The sequence below is a fragment of the Lolium perenne genome, chromosome 7 (genome assembly GCF_019359855.2).
Source record: "Lolium perenne isolate Kyuss_39 chromosome 7, Kyuss_2.0, whole genome shotgun sequence".
Lineage (NCBI taxonomy): Eukaryota > Viridiplantae > Streptophyta > Magnoliopsida > Poales > Poaceae > Lolium > Lolium perenne.
Genome location: NC_067250.2, coordinates 226472792 through 226492875, shown reverse-complemented (window position 1 = coordinate 226492875; position 20084 = coordinate 226472792). Strand labels below are relative to the sequence as shown.

The 20084-nt window shown below is 49.9% G+C and overlaps 1 protein-coding gene across 3 annotated transcripts; it reads right to left on the bottom strand.

Annotated features, from left to right (window-relative positions):
* Window positions 1-2643: 2643 nt before the first annotated feature.
* LOC127313789 (probable apyrase 2) lies at window positions 2644-18636 on the bottom strand. 3 transcript variants are annotated; one of them, XM_071823315.1, is made up of 9 exons: window positions 18181-18636; window positions 18010-18066; window positions 17764-17856; window positions 13588-13793; window positions 12282-12393; window positions 11705-11884; window positions 11283-11349; window positions 3455-3560; window positions 2644-2994 (listed from the first exon to the last, which is right to left on the bottom strand). In XM_071823315.1, exons 1-5 carry the CDS (start codon window positions 18199-18201, stop codon window positions 12327-12329), a joined length of 444 nt encoding a protein of 147 aa, XP_071679416.1. In that variant the 5' UTR covers window positions 18202-18636; the 3' UTR covers window positions 2644-2994; window positions 3455-3560; window positions 11283-11349; window positions 11705-11884; window positions 12282-12326. The 3 variants fall into 3 exon arrangements, with proteins under 3 accessions (XP_071679416.1, XP_071679415.1, XP_071679417.1); XM_071823314.1 differs by lacking the exon at window positions 3455-3560; XM_071823316.1 differs by lacking the exon at window positions 3455-3560 and having other exon boundaries at window positions 12282-12415; window positions 18181-18635.
* Between the last annotated feature and the right edge of the window lie 1448 nt (window positions 18637-20084).

Here is a 20084-nt window from a genome sequence, read left to right as displayed (position 1 = left end):
TCTGCTCCCGAAAGGATTAAAGCCATCTGTACTTAGACCAAATCTTAAGTTCCTTGCGTCATCTGAAAATGACTTGAACTCTCTGTCGATTTTTCTCCACTGCGACCCGTCAGCGGGGTGTCTCAGCATCACATCTTTCTTACGGTCCTCTTTGTGCCATCGCAACAACTTGGCATGCTCTTTGTTGGAACAAACGTTTCAACCGTGGTATTATAGGAGCATACCACATCACCTTCGCAGAACCCTCTTCCCGGGGGTGGACTCACCCTCAACATCGCCAGAGGTCATCTCGCGTGATCTTATAGCTCTATGCAGTACATTACGTGCATGCATTCAAATTCTCGTACTCCCGAGGTAGAGGATGCGATCATTGATGCATGCAAGTATCTTATGAACCTCTAATCCTAGAGGGCAGACAACCTTCTTTGCTTCGTACGTGCTAGAGGGCAACACGTTCTCCCCTGGAAGCATCTTCTTTATTATTTTCAGCAACTTTTCAAATCCCTTGTCAGAAGTACCATTCTCTGCCTTCCACTGCAGCAATTCCAGCGTGGTACCTAGCTTTTTCTGACCATTTTCGCAATTTGGGTACAACAGTTTGTTGTGATCCTCTAACATTTTCTCCAACTTCAACCTCTCCTTTTCATTTCCGCAGTTCATCTTCGCATCAAGAATGGCCCGACCCAAATCGTCATCCGGGTCATCAAAAATCGGCTCATCGAAAATGAGCTCTTCTTCAGCTTCGTCTTCCCCCATTCTACTACCACCGTCTTCGTTGAATAAGGGATAGTTGTCACTATCCTCTTCTTCTTCGTTGTCTTCCAATATAACCCCTCTTTCTCCGTGCTTGGTCCAACAATTATAGCTGGGCATGAAACCATTCTCCAGCAGGTGGACGTGAAGGGTCTTCGAGGTAGAGTAATCCTTCATATTCTTACAGGAACTACATGGACAATACATGAAACCATTCGACTGCCTGTTTGCCTCAGCCACGTTGAGAAAATAATGCATGCCAGTAATGAACTCGGGATGGCACCGGTCACCGTACATCCATTGTCGACTCATCTGCATTTTATATGTATATCAAAAATCATTAAGTACACAACATCATGGATATATGAGTGACCAACTTAATTAATATTCAAGTTCATCACATAAAACTAAGTTTTTTTTAAAAAAAAGAAGAGGCTCACCGAGGTTGTACGGTGCCGGCTAGGGGACGACGCTAGCGATCGACGGCGGTGAGGACGGGGATGATACTAATTAAAACCTACAAAATATACCATAATTTCAGCTCAAATTGATTATAAAAAAAGTAAAATCCCTAACTTAGGCATTTCATCAAACACCTTGCTAGCACTAGAAAAATAGTACGAGTTAAACTACCAAAGAAATGAGCTAAATTAGGAACGCCGGAAGAAAGGATGATATTGCTAACCCTTGGATAGATGGAGGTCGTTAATCTTGTTAAAATGGTGGAGAAAAATAAAGATTATTGGAGTGTGAGAGGTGGAGAAAAATTTAGAGTGTGAGGAAGAAGAGAAAAATGAGAGCCAGCATGCAGGGGGCTCGGGAAGGGATCTGGCGATTTGATATAGCTGGGTACCCTTTGGTACCGGTTCGTGTTACGAATCGGTACCAAAGGTCCAGCCCGGGCCCCACCACGCGTCTGAATTTTGGCCGAAGACCTTTCGTACCGGTTCCTAACACGAACCGGTACGAAAGCTCCTAACGAACCGGTACCAAATCTCCTCGCCCGCCAGAGCCATTCAACCGGTATAGATAACCCCATTGGTACCGGTTCGTAAGGGAACCGGTACCAATGGCTTAGATGGATGAGAGGTTTTCTACTAGTGCGAGCAGCGGAGATGAACGAGGCAGCTGTTGGACGGAAGAGATGCTCGTCGAAAGGCACCACCATAGACGCTCCTCCTTCCTGTGCAGCCGACGATGCCGGAAAGGTGGAGGCCCGCACGCTGAACGGCTGAAGGCGAGGACGACGACGGCTTCAATGGCTCTATGGCCCGAGCGCAAAGGGACGAGAACAACATCCTTCTCCTCAATCTCGCTAGGGTTCCCTCCATGGATCCCCTTGCGCCGACGAGCTGGGATGGCGAGGAGAAACGGCGGAGGTCGCCGATGACGGTCGGGCCGGCCGATTGGAGGTAGGATGAGAAGGAGATGACACTACGACAGGTACCCAAATTGCCAGCACCTAAAAGTGCCGCTAATTCTACCAAAAGTGCCGACAATAGTTTTTGGAGGCAGAAAAAAAGTGTTGTATTTGATCTAGTCGAGGTAGGTCTTTGCCGGCACTTTTCAGAAAATGTCATTAATTGTTTTTTCAGGCACTTACATAAATGCCACTAGTTACTATTTTCGGCATTTTTTGAAGATGTCGAGAATCTTTTTGGCAGCATTTTTAAAAGATGCCGTTGAATCTTTTTACCGGCACTTTTGAAAATGCCATCAAATCTTTTTGCCGGCACTTTTGAAGATGCCTTTGAATATTTTTGCCGGCACTTTTGAAAGATGCCTTCTATTACATTTGGAGGTTGTTTTCAACAATGTTTTTAATTATGTTTGTACGCACTATTGAGGACTGCCATTAATTCTTTGCAAGCATTTTTTGAAACTGCCAAATTCAAAACAAGGCAATAATCATAGCACCTTCATATTGCTTGGCATTTTGATCCAACACAGCGACATGATCATGCATTAAAATTACAACCATGCATCTAAATTACATGATGGGACCAATATTTGCAAGCGACATTGTGTCAACATGGTTTGAAACCAACATTTGCAAGCAACATGGTGTCAACATGGTCTAGAACAAACATTTCCATGTAGCATCTAAATTACAGAATCTAATTACAGGATCTTGAATTGTACTGCTCCGGAAAAAAAACAATGATCCTCACCAAAAAGATAATGCTCCTCACAAAGAAGATGCAGGTATACTTCCAGTCCCAACACTTCCAGTAATTTATCCTGACAAAAAACAGAGTAAAGCTTCCAATAATGCAAGTATGCATACAACAATTATGGACACATAGGCAAACAATATTCAGAGATTTGTTGCTCTACATGAACAAAATAGAACCAGTAAATGCCACCAGAAAAGATTAAACAGATATGTTGCTATTTAATTTTGGTTACAAGATAATATATGATTAAGATTAAGCAGGCTTAGCATCCATTCCCCTCAACTGTAAATAAAGCCTAACATATCCTTCATGGATAGGTGAACAAGGAATTATAATACTACTGACATCTTTGGAATAAGAAGTAATTGTTTCAGTTTGGTATCACACACAATGTCAACTTAAAACCAGAGACTGAAACCTGAGATTTGAAACCTACAATTTGCTTCATTTGCTAATGGGCCACATCTTAGGGAAAAACATTAGAAAGTTTGCAAGTTGTGACAAAAAAAGATGTGAACACTAACCATATTTTAAAAGCAGGGTGTTTTTAAAGCCATATATCTCCTTCGAAGTGTAAGAATTTAGTGGACTGGACTCCACAAATCTCAGTCACCGCTCTCTTTTGTCACTCTGCACCACACACGAAACTTAAATCACTGAGCTAATAAAAATACACAAGTACCCTTTGTACCCAAGTTATATGACTGCATATAATTCAAGATGCGATATTCGAATTCAAGTGAACAACCTATACACAAATTGCTCTAGCCTCTTTGAAAAAGAAACCGAGAATAAGGTTGTTGGCAAACGCCTCAGCGCTTTCTTTGTCTACTGTCTTCCTAGCTAGCTCTCATGTTGTTTGTAGTCTGTATATCATACTGCTTTTTTCTCCTGACTATATGAATTCAAGTGAATATCCTAATATTGGCACATGCACAGACGGCAGGTGCATGTGTCAATTGCATATTAATGAACTTGGAACTGTCTATGATGCACTTTTACTGATCGAAAGTTGAAGGGCTCTTTTGGAACTAAAAACTACATACGTGGATTGCACAACTAGCACGTTATGGTAAGGCTAGATTTTTTTTTTTTCGAGAAAACGCAAAGGACCTTTGCGCTTCATTTCATTGAAAAGATAGAATAGGTTTACAACCTCCTAAGAGGTGGGTTACAAGAAACAGTTTTTACATCAGTGTACATCCCAGATTGATGGCAGAACTACACGTAGTCCCCTAGCACCAGCCTTTGCCCATGAGCTAATCTCTTCCTTGATCATGGAAAGTAGGAGTGTGATTGATGGCCGGGCACCCTCAAAAACGCAGGAGTTTCGGTGTTTCCAAACCATCCATGGGATGAGGAGGGTGGCAGAGGCAAGGCCTTTGCGCAGTGGCTTGGGAGTGTCCAATCTTGCGCGTCGCCACCAGTCCATGATGGATGGCTCGTGGTCAGGGGCAGCCGTAGTCATCCTAAGCCATGCAAGGGTCTCATGCCAAGCCTGTCGGGTGAAGGGGCATTCAAGCATCAAGTATCGCATGGACTCAGGTGCCTGGTCGCAAAGCAAGCACCTGGCATGGTGTGGGAGTCCGTGTCTGGCAAGGCGCTCAGCGGTCCAGCATCTGTCAAGGTTGGCGAGCCAATGGAAGAACTTCACCTTCGGCGGCGCCCAGGTTCTCCAGATGAGCCTCCAGGAGTAACAAGCTGTTGATCCGTGGAAGGTGGCTAGATAGCATGAGCGAGCGGTGTATGTGCCAGTGGTAGTCCACTTCCATATCAGTCTGTCCGCTGAGTCGGTGAGAGGGGTATCCTGGATCAAGAGCCATAGCTGAAGGTACTGGCCGATCTCATGTACCCCAAGCACGCCCTGGATGTCTCTTGCCCAGCTATTCCCTTGGAGCCCATCAGCCACAGTCCTAGATTTGCAGCGTCTCTTGGGGATGCAGTTGTATAACAAGGGTGCGATCTCCTTGATGGCTTTACTGTTGACCCACCGGTCCTCCCAAAACAGGGCTTTCTGCCCATTGCCAATGCACATGGTCGTCGACGCGAAGAAGAGTGCACGCTCCTCCTCAGAAAACTGTAAGTCCAGGCCGCTCCAGGCTCTGCCGTCGTCCGTGCGGGACAGCCATAGCCATCTGAGTCTGAGGGCAAGCCCTGCCCGCCCAATGTCTTGGACGCCGAGACCGCCAAGGGATAGGGGCCGGCACACACGGCTCCAATTAACATGACAATGGCCGCCGTTGGCGGCAGCGCGTCCGGCCCATAGGAAGCCACGCTTGACCTTCTCGATCATCTTTAGCGATTTCTTCGGCGGTGCATAGACCAGCAGCTGATGTATAGGAATGGCACAGAGCACAAACTTGACCATGGCTAGGCGCCCTGCCTTGTTCATGAGCCCAGCCTTCCAGGTTGGCAGGCGGCCGGCAATGCTGTCGACAATAGGCTGGAGCTGAGCAGCGGTCGGTCGCCTGATCGTGAGCGGGATGCCAAGGTAGGTGATAGGGAGGGCTGCCACCGGGCAGCCAAGGCGCTCAGCAGTCAGCGCAATATCCTCCGTGGTGCAGCGCAGCGGCGTGGCCGAGCTCTTGGCGAAGTTGACGTGGAGGCCGGATGAGCGACCAAACAAGTTGAGGATTTCCTTGACATCCATGGTGTCTCCAACGGATGGGTGGCAAAAGAGCACTACGTCGTCGGCATACAGGGAGATGGACGGTATCAGCTTCCTTGGGTGTAGACTCTGCATGATTCCCAGCTCGACTGCGCGCTTGAAGAGCCTACTCAGGACGTCGATGGCGAGGACGAACAGTTGGGGCAACAGGGGGTCTCCCTGGCGTAGCCCTTGCTGGTGCCATATAGGTGGTCCTGGCTCCCCGTTCAAGAGGATGCGTGTGCTCGCGGAGGACAGGAGGATGGATAGCCACTCAAGGAACCTGTCCCCGAACCCATACTGCTTCATGGCTTCAAAAAGGAAGGGCCATGAGAGGGAGTCAAAGGCCTTTGCCATGTCAAGCTTGAGCAGAATCCTTAGCGCCCCCAGCTGATGCAGCAGCCTCGCAGATTGCCGCACAAGGATGAAGTTGTCGTGGAGGCTTCTTCCCGTGATGAACGCGTTCTGGTTGTTGCTGACGAGGCTGTCAAGGCTGGGATCAAGCCTAAGGGACAGAACTTTGGCGAAGATCTTGGCGACTAGGTGAATCAGGCTGATCGGGCATAGTCGGCCACGTGGCTTGCGTCGGCACGCTTGGGCAAGTGAGGAGGGCCTGGTTGAGCTTGCTGAAGCCGCGGCCACGCATGTCGAACAATTGCTGGAAAACGTCAACGAAGTCTTGCTTGACCGTGGGCCAGCAAGCCCGCAGAAACTCTGCAGTGAAGCCGTCTGGCCTCGGCGCCTTGCGTGCCGGCAGCCTCTTAATCGCACTCCAAATCTCTTCAGCGCCAAAAGGCTCATCGATGTGGCTTAGGTCTTGGGGCTCAATCAGGTTTGAAAGGTCTAGCGTGTGCTCCCGGCGAACAGCCGTGCCAAGGAGTGCGTCAAAGTGCGCAAAAACTGCCCCCGCCATGTCCTCATGCGAGGTGAGCACCTGATCATCCGTGGTGATGCTGAAAATCCTGTTCTTCTGCCTCCTAAACGTGCATTGGCGGTGGTAAAAGGAGGTGTTGGCATCTCCTTCCTTGAGATAGGCTAAGCGGGCATGCTGCCGAGCAATTGTTCGATCCAGGGAAGCGAGGCCTAGGTAGGCAACCTTGAGCTGTTTGCGAAACTGGTTCTCATGGGCAGTGAGCGTTCTGTCCTCCTCGGCCTTGTCGAAGTGCAACATGAGCTCGCGCGAGATGGCCATCTTATCCCTGACGTTTCCAACGGAGCGTGCACTCCAGCTCGTGAGTTTGCGTGCGGTGGCCTGTAGCCGTAGTCGCAGCCGTTGGAAAGGGTCCACGTCCCATACAGAGTTCCACGCCTCAGCCACAACCTCCTGGAAGCCATCTAGGCGCAACCAGAAGTCCTCAAAGTGGAATCGCCTGTGGGCAGCGGGCATGGGAGAGCAGTCCAGCAACAAGGGGCTATGGTCAGAAACAACCGATGCGAGGCATCTGAGGTGGCATTCCCTCTGTAGCTCCTCCCAGTCAGCGGTGCAGAGCACACGGTCGAGGTGAACAAGCGTCGGAGGGGGCTGCTCATTCGACCAAGTGTAGCGGCGCCCGTTCAAGTACACCTCCTTGAGCAGCAAATCATTGAGGAGGCGGCGGAACTTGCCCATCATTCTCCGGTTTAAGTTGCTGTTGTTTTTATCTTCTGCACGATATATGAGATTGAAATCTCCACAAAGCATCCATGGCCCTTGGCAGTCAGCCCTAACGTGACGCAGCTCCTGGAGGAAATTGATCTTGTCGTCCTCCTCTTGCGGGCCGTAAACCACCGAGATCCACCAGGGAGTGCTGGCGCCCACGGTGACCTTGGCAGTAATGGCGTTCATGGTGAACATTGGGTCCGTGATGGACACGTCCCTGCTCTTCCATGCTAGGAGAATACCCCCTCTGGTGCCTTGCGCCGGCAAGTATGTGTAGTCATCGAATTCGGAGCCAAGAGTTTCTAAGACAATGGAGGAGTAGATCAAGTTCATGTTTGTTTCTTGAAGGCAAACAATGGATGCGTTTGCAGTGTCAATCAGCGATCTAATGGCCAGGCGCCTAGCACGCGCGTTGAGCCCCCTAACATTCCAGATAGCGATACGTAAGCCGTGATCCATCAAGGAGTGGTCGACGGCAAAGGACAGGTCAGAATCGATCACTCGCATGCAACGTCGACAGCCATGGGTATTGGCGAAGGGGCGGCGGAGGCTGGGATCTGTTGATCAACCAGTGCTGCGATGGCCGTCAGGACAGCAAGAGGGATCGGCGCAGCGAACACATGATCGTATGCGGCCATCTCGGCGGCAGATATGGCCTGATTCACTCCAATGATGCCCAAGGTTCGTAGGACCTGGGTCTGGGCCCTGCGCTCAGCCGTGGGCGGTGCCCCATTGCATGCGGCAGTGGCCGATCGTCCACGACGAGGGGTGAAGTTCAGGGGCTGCCGGCGTGATTTCCTTCCGGGGGTTGGCAGGGTGGCATCTAGATGCTTGGTGGCAGCTTTGAGGAAGTCTCCCAGGGTCCACTGCTGTGGCGGCGCTGCGGCGATGTTTCTGGAGCGGCGCAGCGTGATCGGTGGCGACGCGAAGCGGCCTGGCGCAGATCGTAGCGCTGCACGGTCGTCGGTTGGCGGAGTCGGAGTTGTGGGCCTTTGGGGCAGCTGGGCTTGGGGCTGGTGGGCTTGCTGGGCTTCCGATTCACGAGCTGGAGAGGACGGCCCAGACGAGGCAGCTTGCACAGGAGTCGCATCTACAGGAGTCGTGCGCTGGTGCACGGTCGCAGCCATCTGGTTCTCCTTTGCAGTAACCAGGCTAGAGGTGGGCATGGGATCGTTGGCAGGTTCTTGGCAGGTAGCAGCCTCGCTTTGCCCCGACAAGGAATCAGCATTGGGAGCAGGTTCCGCCAGCAGAGAGTCAGGTACCATGCTGTCCAAAGAGAAGGAGGGGTCCCGATGTGAGCAGGCGTTGGTCTCGTCAGGGGTGGCCCGCTCCTGGCTGTCGGGAGGTGCAGCTGGCGACGCAGGATTCAAAATGGTCGGCGACCTGGTCGTGTGCGGGTCCACCGCCTCTCCCTCTCGTGCTGGGTTGGGCTGCGTGAGTGGGGGATCGGCCAATGGGCTCATGCCATCTGGGGATCCAGCAGGTTCTACCGGCCTCGGATCCGCTGCGGTCGTGGCGACCGTGGCCGCAACGTCAGCACGGGTCGTGGCGGGTCCCTGTGGCTGGTCCTTTCGGCGCCATTCCAGCCTTCCACTTTGCGCTAGGCGACGAGGTTGACGTGGCTGGCGCCGCCTTTCCTGACCGGGCCATGCATCCATGGTGCGCCACTGCGCGACGGTGACGGCGCGGCGCCAGCGCCGGCGCGGCGGCGGAACTGGCCGGCGTGCATCAGCCCAGCGGCGGTCCATGCAGACGCCGTCAGCACGCGTCTGGGTGCAGTCCATGGTCCAGGCAGGCTCGTCCAAGGCCATGCCATCTGCGCGCCCGGCGGGAGGAGCAGCGTCGGCGTCGGGTGGCGGCATTTGCGGCAGCGGCGGCGAGGGCCGCGCCGCGCGGCCCGTCCAGAGCCCTCAGCGTCCTTGTCGGCTCCGTCGTTGTCGCCCGGCGGATCATCGGCGGCACCAGGCCGCGGGCCGTCGATGACATCCGGCGTGATCCTGATCGATATGGGATACGTGAGCGTTCTTATGGTTGGCGGCTCCGTCGGGTTGCGCGCGGGGATGATCTCGACGACCTCGAGGATGGCTTGCCGACGGATGGTGGAGGGGTCGTGGGTGCGGGCGGTGAGCCGGAAGACGGCCATGTCGGCCCTGGAGCGCGTGCCAGGATGAATCCTCTCCACCCAGCAGCTATCTCTCAGCAGCGATTCCGCCGTGGAGACGTTCCAGGCTTGCGCGGGGATGCCACGGAGCTCAAGCTCGACGCGGTGCTCGAACCTGCCGCAGCCGGCGTGCGCCAGTTTGCACCAAGGACGGACGGTGAGCGAGAAGCTTGTGTTGCCGATGAAGTGGTCGCCAGACAGCCTGTCTTTGAGCTCTTGGGTGGCGAAAATGATGAGGAACTCCTCGGGGTGGTGAAGATGGACGGTAAAGTCGCCGGCTTGGAGGTTGAAACTGGCCGTGAGCACCTCCGCCACTTGGTCAGCAGAGACGGTCGGCCTCGTTCCGGTGACGGAGGCGACCATCGCGCGTCGTAGGACGGCTTCCGCCTGCTCCATCTCAACGCTGCGCGAGAGGATGACACGCACCGGACCCGTAGGATCAACAGTACGTGCCGTCGTCGTCGCGGCTGGGGCACGCACTGGACCCAAAGGATCGACGGTGCGCGCCAGCAGCATGGGTTGCTGCGGAGGAGGAGGCAGAGGCGGCGCGGCTATGGTGACGAGCGCGGTGGACACCGGGAGAGTTTGCTGAGCTAGCAGCTGGGGTGAGGGCGGAGGCGGCGCGGCCGGTGCGGTGCGGCGGCGTTGAGGTGGGCCTTCTTCTCTTGGCGGCGGGCGGGCCCGAGCGCGGTCGTAGGCGCGTTGCTCAGGCGTGCAGTCTCTGCTGGCGTGGCCGGAGAGGAGGCAGCGGCGACACCGCACCTCGTTGGTGCAGCCACGGACAGGATGTCCAGGCTCCAGGCACCTGAAGCAGAGGCCGCCCTCCAGCTCGGGAGAAGGACTGCGGCGTCGCTGCGCGTGGCCTCCGGCGTGCTGGGGGCGGCGCCGCTGGTGGTGCCGGCGTCGCGGCTGCTGCCAGCCGTTGGCGTCAGGCCCGCGAGGCGCGTCGTCGCGGCGGACGCGGTGCACCTCAGAGCGGGGGCCGATGCGGGTGGAGGCCGGCGCGCGAGGGGCAACCTGGGTGGCTTCCGGCGGAGGGGGAGGCAGCGGCGGCGGCGTGGCGGAGCGGGGCGGCGTGCGGGCGACGTCGCTGTAGCTGCGCGAGCTGGATGCGGAGAAGTTGCCGTCGGAGATCCAGCGCTCCTGGCGGCGGTGGCCGCGACCGTCGCAGCTGTCGCCGGACGACATGACGCCGGGGAGGGCGCCGGCTCGGGAGGAGGAGAGGGAGGGAGGCTACCGGCGAGGGCACGGCGGCGGCGGGGCTAGAGGTGGGAGGTGGGTGCTAGCGCAGGCGTGCGTCTAGAATCGTGCAGCCCCATCCTGTCTCTTAGTTTCTGGGTCGTAAGGCTAGATATTACTATTATTAGTTAAGTGATCACAAGTGTTGCATACAAAAATATGCAAGAATAGGTGAAAGCCAGAGAAAGTGTAGAGGCTAGGGGTGAAAAGAGATGCACCAATCAAGTTCATATAGTCGGGAGAAAAAAGGAGCATGATATACAGTCTACAAACAACCTGAGAGCTAGCTAGCAAAACAGGAAAAACGACTAACTCTTAACTTGTCTGATGAAATTGACAGTGTCAAACAAGCGACACGAAAACGAGAAATTCAGACTAAGGGAGAGAGACAGGATTTAAGCCAACACTAGCATCCTAATAAACAAAAATTATCACTACGCTTCCCCTTTCTAGATGTTTGCCTAGACAATCTAAATCGTCCATTGGCATCACATCCATTTTTCATATCCATAGTTGTTCCTATTCTTTCTAGCATTCAACCATTAGGCTAGTTACTAGTTTGTATCTGTACAACTAGTGAAAAAAACCAGCACCTCTAATATACACGCAAGATTCTGAACATGAACAGAACCCACTATCTGAAGATGCAGGGATGAGAGGTCTCACCGTGGGCGGAGTAGGAGGGCAGGCAGGAGTTGAGCCAGCCTGCTTCGACGGAGGAGGACAGATAAACCTGAACATTAAGATTTCCCAGTTATCACACAGATTGTCATGAGTGAGCAAAGCTTCTTTATTAGTTAGTGTATGCAATGAAGTACACAATAGAAATGACACTCTCATTTTATAATTTTAACAAGAACAAAATTAACGCTCCTGTTGAAAATATACATGTACACAGGTGCATAAAACAAATGAAAAATCACTAGTATGAACTATGGACGGCAAGATGATTGAAACGCCATGAGTAAAAAAGCAAGATTTAGGACAGTAGTAACAAGTTGTATTGTATTTTGCCTTCACTGTCAGTAACATTGAATTTTATATGTAATTCATGAGGATAAAATAGAAGGAGATACACAGTAACGTACTCAAAGACTTGAGCATTTGAATGAAGAGGATAGTCCAGTAGTTGCCATTCCAATGCATTGACCTGCCATTGCATCTCTCGGTATCTGGTCAGTCTTCATTCCTGGCTCACAAAGAAAAACTGACTACTAGTAGCAGTGGCTATATGTTTGGTGAGGGACAACGAGCCCCATTGAATTGACCTACGAAACAACAATGAAAACATCAAGAATAAGTATGAACGTCAGTAGAACATCTGTATTTTCAGAATACAGATAAGATAGAATACGGAGGATTTTATAAGGTATATCCAATGTGACTACTTGAAGGAGACCAATGTTGTAAGCTATTTCTCTAGAGATTAGTTATACGGAATGTCCCTGTATTCCATAAATAAAGTTCTAACAAGAAAAACTTGACAAATGAGCACCAATATATCAGTAAAATCTTATAAAATCTTCTGTATACAAAATCTCAAAGCTAGTGCAGTTCCCTAGATTCTCTGGAAAATGCTACAATAGTTTAAAAATCCTTGTAATATATGTATACTGCAAGACACGAGAATATGTGGAAAAAAAAGAACACAGTTACACAGCCCACCAAATTTGTCGAAGAATCCCAAAATGAGTTCTGTAGGCCTGTAGGTCATCGTATACTCTTCTTTTCGCTCTGTAAGACCTTGTGCATCAACTCCTCAAGGATTCTTCCGCATCTGTAAAAACTTGCTTCAGTTCCTTTGAATAGACAGTCATTTTGCACCAGAAGCAGACACTCCATCAGCAATGCAATAGTTTCCATATGAAAGTGAGAACCGACAGATTTTTAATGTTACTGGAAACAGAATATGTAGCTCTGGAAACAGAATAAATGATCCTCTGTTTCTATCTTGAGTGCATTTTCACAAGACACATGCATAAACTTCGAAAAATAAATCCATGTACTGCAGCATATCTCATATATGCACGTGTTTTTATAGTGTATTTTCAGAGCATTGCTATTATACTATCAGCCATACCTTGCATCTAGTAAGATATTGAGATGTTATAGTGTGAAATGTAAAGCACAATAACACATCATTTGTTCCAGCAGTTAGCTGACTAAAGCATTTCTCCACATCTTAAATCCATGGATAAAAGTTGCCAAGAAGTTTACAGTTCAATTACTTGTTCCATTCAGGCAACCAGACTTCACATTTGCTAGTGCTAGCCTCGAACAGAAAAAAATAGACCTACTAGTACTAGTAATAGGAGCAACCGGACCACTTCTCATGTCCAGCAATTTGGTTCCAAACACCGAACACGTTTAATAGCACACTAATTACAGAAATTAAACTGCAGGATGTGGACTAACTTAACAAAACTTTAGATCACAAGTAAAGGTGAACAACCAAGCTACCAAATGACATCTGGATGCAGGACTTTATGTCAGATTAAATGTTGGTTAAATGACAGAAAAATATCTTCTATCCAAAATGTAGTAGCCTTGAAACACGGTTACTAGAATACAGTTAAGCTTTTGTGAAGACGGCATGCATGCTCTTTATGGAGGACGTTTACACGTCTAATTGCATTTTAACTTGAGTTGTCCTGAAGTTTCTCACACATCCAATACAATAGGAATTATGTTACGTACTTTTAGCAGTACATGGTAGCTTCATCCAGAATAACAAACTTTTCATATAAGTAGTTTATATGAATCATGAATCCGACTAGACATAAACAAGAGATTGCACCACCAACAGGTTCTTAAAATAGGTTCTGAAAATTGTTACTTTGATCTATGCTTAACATCAGCAGGAGAGGGTTCCCATTCAAATAAAAAAAGCAGATGGTTCAGAATTTACCATGACAATATTTTGGCCAGACAATAGAAACAACGAAAAACTATTAAAAGTTACGGTACTAACCTGTGGACATAAACATAATATGTCGTTCCCTTAAGGAAGAGCTTCTTCACATATGCATCTTCACCATCTGCTGGTTTAGGAGCCTTCGCGGCATCCTTCTCTGCGATAGCGTATGCCATTTGGACGGATCCACCGCCAAGATCAACCACACAAATAGTGTCTGGGTAGGTCTTTCCCAAATTTCCCAACAGATAATTAATGGTAACCTACAAGGACAGGGACGAGAAAATGGGTGATACATGTTATGTATCCCTGCAATATAAACTAAACAAAGCAGCACTGCTTATGAACAATTCCTAAATCTACATCTACACTACTTAAAAAGGAGGAACATGTTCCTTATTCTGCCAGACTCCAATACGTCAGACTTTTCGTCGTCCCTCATGTACTCCCGTCCCGCACGCGCCTATGGGCCGCGCCAACATGGGCCGCGCTCCACCGCCCACACGCAAGGATCCCGTCGTTCCCCTCGCCCTCGTCTCCTACGCCGCATGTTGTTCCCCATCTTTGAGAACGTCGCATGGCTCCTCCGCGACGCGCCGCCATGGACGCCCCGGAGCGCGTCCTCCTCGAGTTGAGCTGATGCCGCTACTTCTCCTTCCTGGCCCGGACACCTTACTCCGCCTCCGCCAGTCCACCCCTCCCTCCACCTCTTCGAGTGTCCCTAGGGTTCCCCTCTCGGCTGCTCGCGTGCCACGGGGTTCCGAGGAGGGTTGTGTTGCTCACTGCTCGGGGGTCACCCAAATCGGGCCTCGCGGGAGCCTATTTCCTCGCCTGCGGCCGGTGCTTCCGCTGTTCTGGAATTGAGCTTTCGTTTTCGCCTCCGAGAGCTAGCGACGGGGGGTTCGGGCGTTTCCGGGGTCTAGATCTGAGGTCTGCGAGCTCGCTGCCCGCAATGCCGCAGAGGTTGGGCGTCGATTGCTAGGGTTTTGCTCGCGGATTTGCGGAGAGAGAGCTGGGGATCGTCTCGAATGCGATGGCATATCCGTGGCCCGGTGCTTGGTTTGGTGTTCCCGGAGCAGCGTCTCCTCGATTTGGTTTCCTGCTAAGCTCGTCAAGGCGGGGAGGAGGGCTTTTGGTGGAGAATTTGGTGATTTGGTTGCAATGTCCGGGTCTAGCTCAAGGGGGCGGCTGTCGCCGGCGTCTAGCGGCTCATACTCTGAGCCGAGGTCCGCGGGGACCAAGACCTGCTAACCGGGGCCGGAAGGCGTCGCCGAGGCCTGGGAGGGATTCCGCCGCCGCAGTGTAAGAGAAGAAGCCGGCTGCCGTGCCTACATTGCTAACGTCCCTCGGCGTACCCACAGGGATGCGCCGGCAGGAACTGCTGCTGCGCTCAGGTTCTCTCTTGACGCGTCGTGCTCATCAGAACCATCGACGGACTCGTTCTGCAGCCGGGCGTCCATGGGGCGGATCGGGAAGCCGTTGTTCAGGCCGAGGAAGAACAAGGTCGTCTCTCATACTGATCATAAGCTTGCTGCCATAATGGAAAGGGAGGCTGGATCGGCTTCTCCGGGTTGGGTTACGCTTCTGGTCTGAAGAGGAGTTGTGCGTGGGTGACAGCAAATACTGGTGCGTCTTTTTTCCATTTAACCATTGCCCTGTTGAACATATAAGCCTGCAATTCATCTAGCACAATCGTTTAAGTACTGCGGTAGTGGTTTTGTTGTAGGAACAGGGAATCTCCATTAGATCTACTCCCTCCATTCCCATGTAATCGACATGAGCTACTCCTAGCCTATGTAGTATGCACGTACACAAGCGTATTGATGAAATCGGAACCGAGGGACTACAATTCAGATTAGAGAGTCCATTTTGTGTTGAGTATAAAATGCTACTAGATCCTAGATGCAAACCCGGACCAGGACTTTATCATTCATTTTTGTTCAAAGCATTTCAGGGATCTTTAAAATTAAGTTGCAATGACTAAGAATATGATCAAGTAGCATTGGCCTTGAAGAAAATTCATTCATTTTCAAGGATTTGTGATTAATTGTGGGTTGCTGAAGATGGCATGAAGATGCAGGTTATTTTTTATTTTGACCTGGACTCTGTTTATACATAATTTCAGTTGAGGGGATTGCTCGAACAATATACTTTTCCACACGTGCTCCAGTATTGCAGAGTTACTTTAGCACTTTCAGTTGGAATGGTATCTACTGTTCAATTGATGAATTAAATATAGGCTCAACTTCTTCAAACAATGCGCTTATCTGGTTTCTGGGAAGGTACTAAGAGTAGTGAAATGGTCTTGTACTACAGGGTTATAATGGTAGCCAACTTTGGATACCATAACTGGAGCCATATTAGCCAGATTGTTTAGTGTTATGAAGGATTGGAGGTACACTCAGTTTGAGATCGGTTTTCTTAGTGCCAACTTCAGTTCATGGTGGCATGTTCTTTCCAGGTAGTGTTTAACTGCATATTGTTATTGTTAACACACCATGATTCTGCAAACCCATCCCAGGTTATACCATTCCATTGGTTCATTGTCCATTGTAGTCGGGCAGATAAATTAAATTGACTTTGGTGTGGTCAGTTATAAAAGGTGAACAGATGAGCATGCCACTTGCAGGTGTGTACAGATTCTTTATTGTAGATGCCAAAGCCCACTCTATTCTCATTGGTCTGAATAATTCAATGATGCTTCAAAGTAATTTGATGTTCACTGAGTAGACATAATTAGCATGGTTTCTTTCTTTTTGACAGTTTCGGACTCGGAGTAAATTAGTTCAAATACAACTCCGGTTCTCCAATCCTCTACAATTAGTTGAGCACCAACAAAATCGGAGAAGCACAGACTTCAAAGTAGCTACAGATTCCAATTAAGTTATAACCACCCAAGTACTTATATAGTTTGTATCATGATCACAAACAAAGCTGTCATTGACATGGGACCTTCCCTTTATTGCCAGGCTATAGTTTGAATGTTATTAGAATCTTTGGTGTATTGCATCATTTCAATATAGTTCAATGTGACCTGAAACTATAGCATATCCTTATGAAGAGCTACAATATGTGTAACAAAGGTTATTGATATTGAAAGCAGTTGCTTATTAACAGACAACATAAGCACTTGCTAATTGTAGCTTTCGTCTCCATAAAAATAATGTCACTTGATTGAGACCCATGACTAGGTTATGTTTGTGTAAAGGGAAAAACTGTCCACTACATCCATCACACTAGGAGCCTAGAGGTATGTACTGTATGTCTTATTGAGGAAATTCAATGGGTTGTATGTACTTTTCGTGTTCATGTTTGTGTCTCGTATTGATAAAAAATTTATTAGCAGACATGAACACGCGGGTGTTTGTGATACCATTGTTCCTCATTGTCATTCACATGGATTTTGAGCTTTGTTTTGTCTTTCCTTAAATTATAGCCTAAGCTCTAGGGTCTCATACTTACTTTATTAAAAATTGTTTCCGGTGTATAAAGGAGGGGAACTCTACAATATTTCTTTCTTGCTGCTTTGCATTCTGTGTTCAATCGATTCAGGACCAACATAACCTTTATTATTATTGATGTGCTTACACGAAGGAAGTGTTGAAGATTGTCTTTTGCAAGAATAGATAACGTGGCGTGAAGTTGCTAGATCGCATGATAAATGAGATGCATGATGGAATGCAAAGCTAAAAGGGATATAAAGAACACCTTGGTTGTCCTCGGAGCATTATGAAGAGGAAAAAATGTCAGTGTATAATGCGGAGTACTGTGTATAGTGTCTAAACTACAAATGTGGCAACATAGTGTAATTGTATGGGGGTATTTGACTATAAATGAAAAATTATAAGTGGTCGTGCTTGGAGGTACCAACAATATTAAATCGCCTCCCTCCATGTCTTGTTTTTCCGTGGCAACGCACGGGCACATTTGCTAGTACTGTAAAGGTGTATAAGCTTTGTATATCAGGACATGACACGACCTCATACTATGCCTTGTTAGTGGTCACCTTGAGCTCTGGTTACATAAAATTTGAGATCTAAACTGGCGTATATCAGTTCATAATAAAAAAAAAACCTGGAATGTAGTCTTCTAAAAAAATTGAAAATGCACACTGATACTATTTTTTCCATATAAAACCTTAGATAGACAGGGAATATTGACAGGAATTTCTAAGAGTCAGGGGACGAAGTAATAGTTGAGAGAATTTATGGATAAATATGGCCAGCATCTTACCCATTCATATGCACCTTCCTGAGATCCATCAAGAACTGTAACCCAGTCCGGTTGGTTTTTAAATGAACTCTTTTCACGAAGAAGATCCCTAACCTGCAGATTTGTGAATTCAGTAGCATCCAGTATTAAATGATCATTCAGGGTACTAAATAAAACCCTCACTGAAACAAAAACAAAAATACTATATATTCTAGTAGCGTGCAATGCAGACAATAATGACATCCGTAGTGGTGGAAGAGCACTTACCGCTTGCAAAATCTGGTCAGACTTTTCTGTTCCCAATGCTCTCAGACTCGCGGTGGCCTGTGCATGGATGATGAAGCTTAAGAACACCATGGTAGAGTACAAATTCCAGAATCTATACTAGTGTCGTCGTGCTACCAGCCGTACGAAATAGAACAGGAAGTCAGGACTAACCAAACTAATCGGGAACACCATGATCTACAACGGCAGCCACTCGGCCTAGCAGCGGAAGTTCCGTGACGACCTTGAGGATGGGGATTGAGGACATGGTCGACGGGGGAACCTGGAGGTGGTCATAGGCGTCGGGCTGGAGCAGCCATGGTACTAGAGGTCAGAGCGGGGTCGTAGACGACGTGGGCATCCGTAGTTGTCGGAGGTAAGCAACTGGAGGCTTGAGGACGCGCCAACGCAGCGAAGACGAGCCACACGGCTAAGGGTTTTCCGTGGGGGCGCGCACTGGAGGAGAGCAGCGTCGTGGCGGCGAGGAATCAAGGTAAAATACCGGGGCGGAGCTGTGCCGGCGAGCCGCAACGGAGGAGGAGGCCGGCGACGGTCGGAGCCGTGGGTGGCGGCGGCGGCATAGCATGGGCGTGAAAGGGGACTAGAGCGAGGTCGCGTGCGTGCGAGACAGAACGAATGGGCGAGAGGGGGTCGGGCTCAGGACTACATGCGCATAATCTAATATACCGAGGGCTTCTATGCAAACGCTCATCAAAAAATATTGCCGGCACTTTTGCTAAACTACGGCTAATTAGCACTACATTAGCGGCACTTTTCCAGCGTTGCCGTTAATTACCGAAACATTAGAGGCGCCTCATTAATCTGCCGATAATTAAGTACTTAATTAGTGGCACTACTGTAAAAACTGCCGGTAAACCTAACATTAGAGGCAGAATTGCAAAGTGCCGGCCACCAAAGTGCCGGCAATACTAACACGTGAGGTAGTGTGAGGATATCTCCCACGGCGGACGCAACGGACGCTCACCGAAAATACGGCTGGAACCAGGTCCAAGGCTCGACTCAAAGTGTTCACGCTGTCTCCCGAGACGCGAACCTGGCTCAAATATACGTCTCGGATGTGAATGTTGCGTGGACGCGTAAAGTGTTGGCTCGCTGGTGGACGTTTCTACGAGCCCGCCTGCCAGCGACCCAGACTCGATGCGTCTTCTTAGGCGTGCCAGTGAGTGGCGCCGAGGCGTCGCATCGGCAGTCTGCGCCACGTTAATGGCGATGCCTCGCCCGCCGAGCGGCCGCCGCCCACCTCTGCCAACGAAGTAATGGCGATGACACGCGTGCCGTCCGGCGTATATAAAGAGGGCGCGCGCTCGTCTTCCTCATCCACTCCTCCACACAAACCCTAGCCTCCACAATCTTCACTGTAGCGTCGCCTAGCTCTTCCTGCGGCGCAACCAGGCCCGCGGGGAACTCCATAGCGGGTCCAGGTGGCCGGCGAGGTGGGCGTGGCCGCCCCCGAGGCTGGGGCCGCCGTGATGGAGCAGCTACGGCCCCACCATCGTATGCGCCGTTGTCGTCTTTGCAGGAGGACCGGTGCTTCGAGTTCCTCCTCCGCATCGACTAAGACCCCTCGACATCAAGCGGCTCCCGAACAAATTCGCCGAGTTCGTTGATAGCGTCGAGCCGACCCAGTTGCAGCTACGGGAGGCTAGCTACTTTTGTCGGTGGCCTGTCAAGGTCTTTTTCGACGGGCAGAGCAAGATGTACCTGCACACCGGGTGAGACAATTTCGCCCGCGACCTCGCCCTCGATCCCGGCTCCCAGCTCACCTTTCCCTACGAGGGGGATGGCGACATGATCGTCAAGGGGTTCGACGACACATCCTGCCGCAAGCACTACCACACCGGCGATGCGTTAGTTTGTGTAAAACCATGTTTCCAATTATATATTAGTTTGTGTGATGTTTGCAACTATGTTTAAATGAAAAGGAGAAAAGGAGAAAAAAATGTGGAAAAATAATATGTGTCTCGGGCCGCTGGAGCCACCCCAGACGCAAACGGACGCGCTGACAAAAAAAAAAAACCATTTTCGCGTCTGCAAGGTGACGGAGACGGAAGCGGGAG

Coding starts and splice junctions, on each gene's coding strand:
- LOC127313789 (XM_071823315.1), bottom strand. CDS start 18,201: ATGGTGTTCCCGATTAGTTTG. Junction 13,794..17,763: donor AGGAAGGTGCATATGAATGG/GTAAGATGCTGG, acceptor CTGTCCTTGTAG/GTTACCATTAATTATCTGTT. Junction 12,394..13,587: donor TATTATGTTTATGTCCACAG/GTTAGTACCGTA, acceptor AAGTTTTTACAG/ATGCGGAAGAATCCTTGAGG.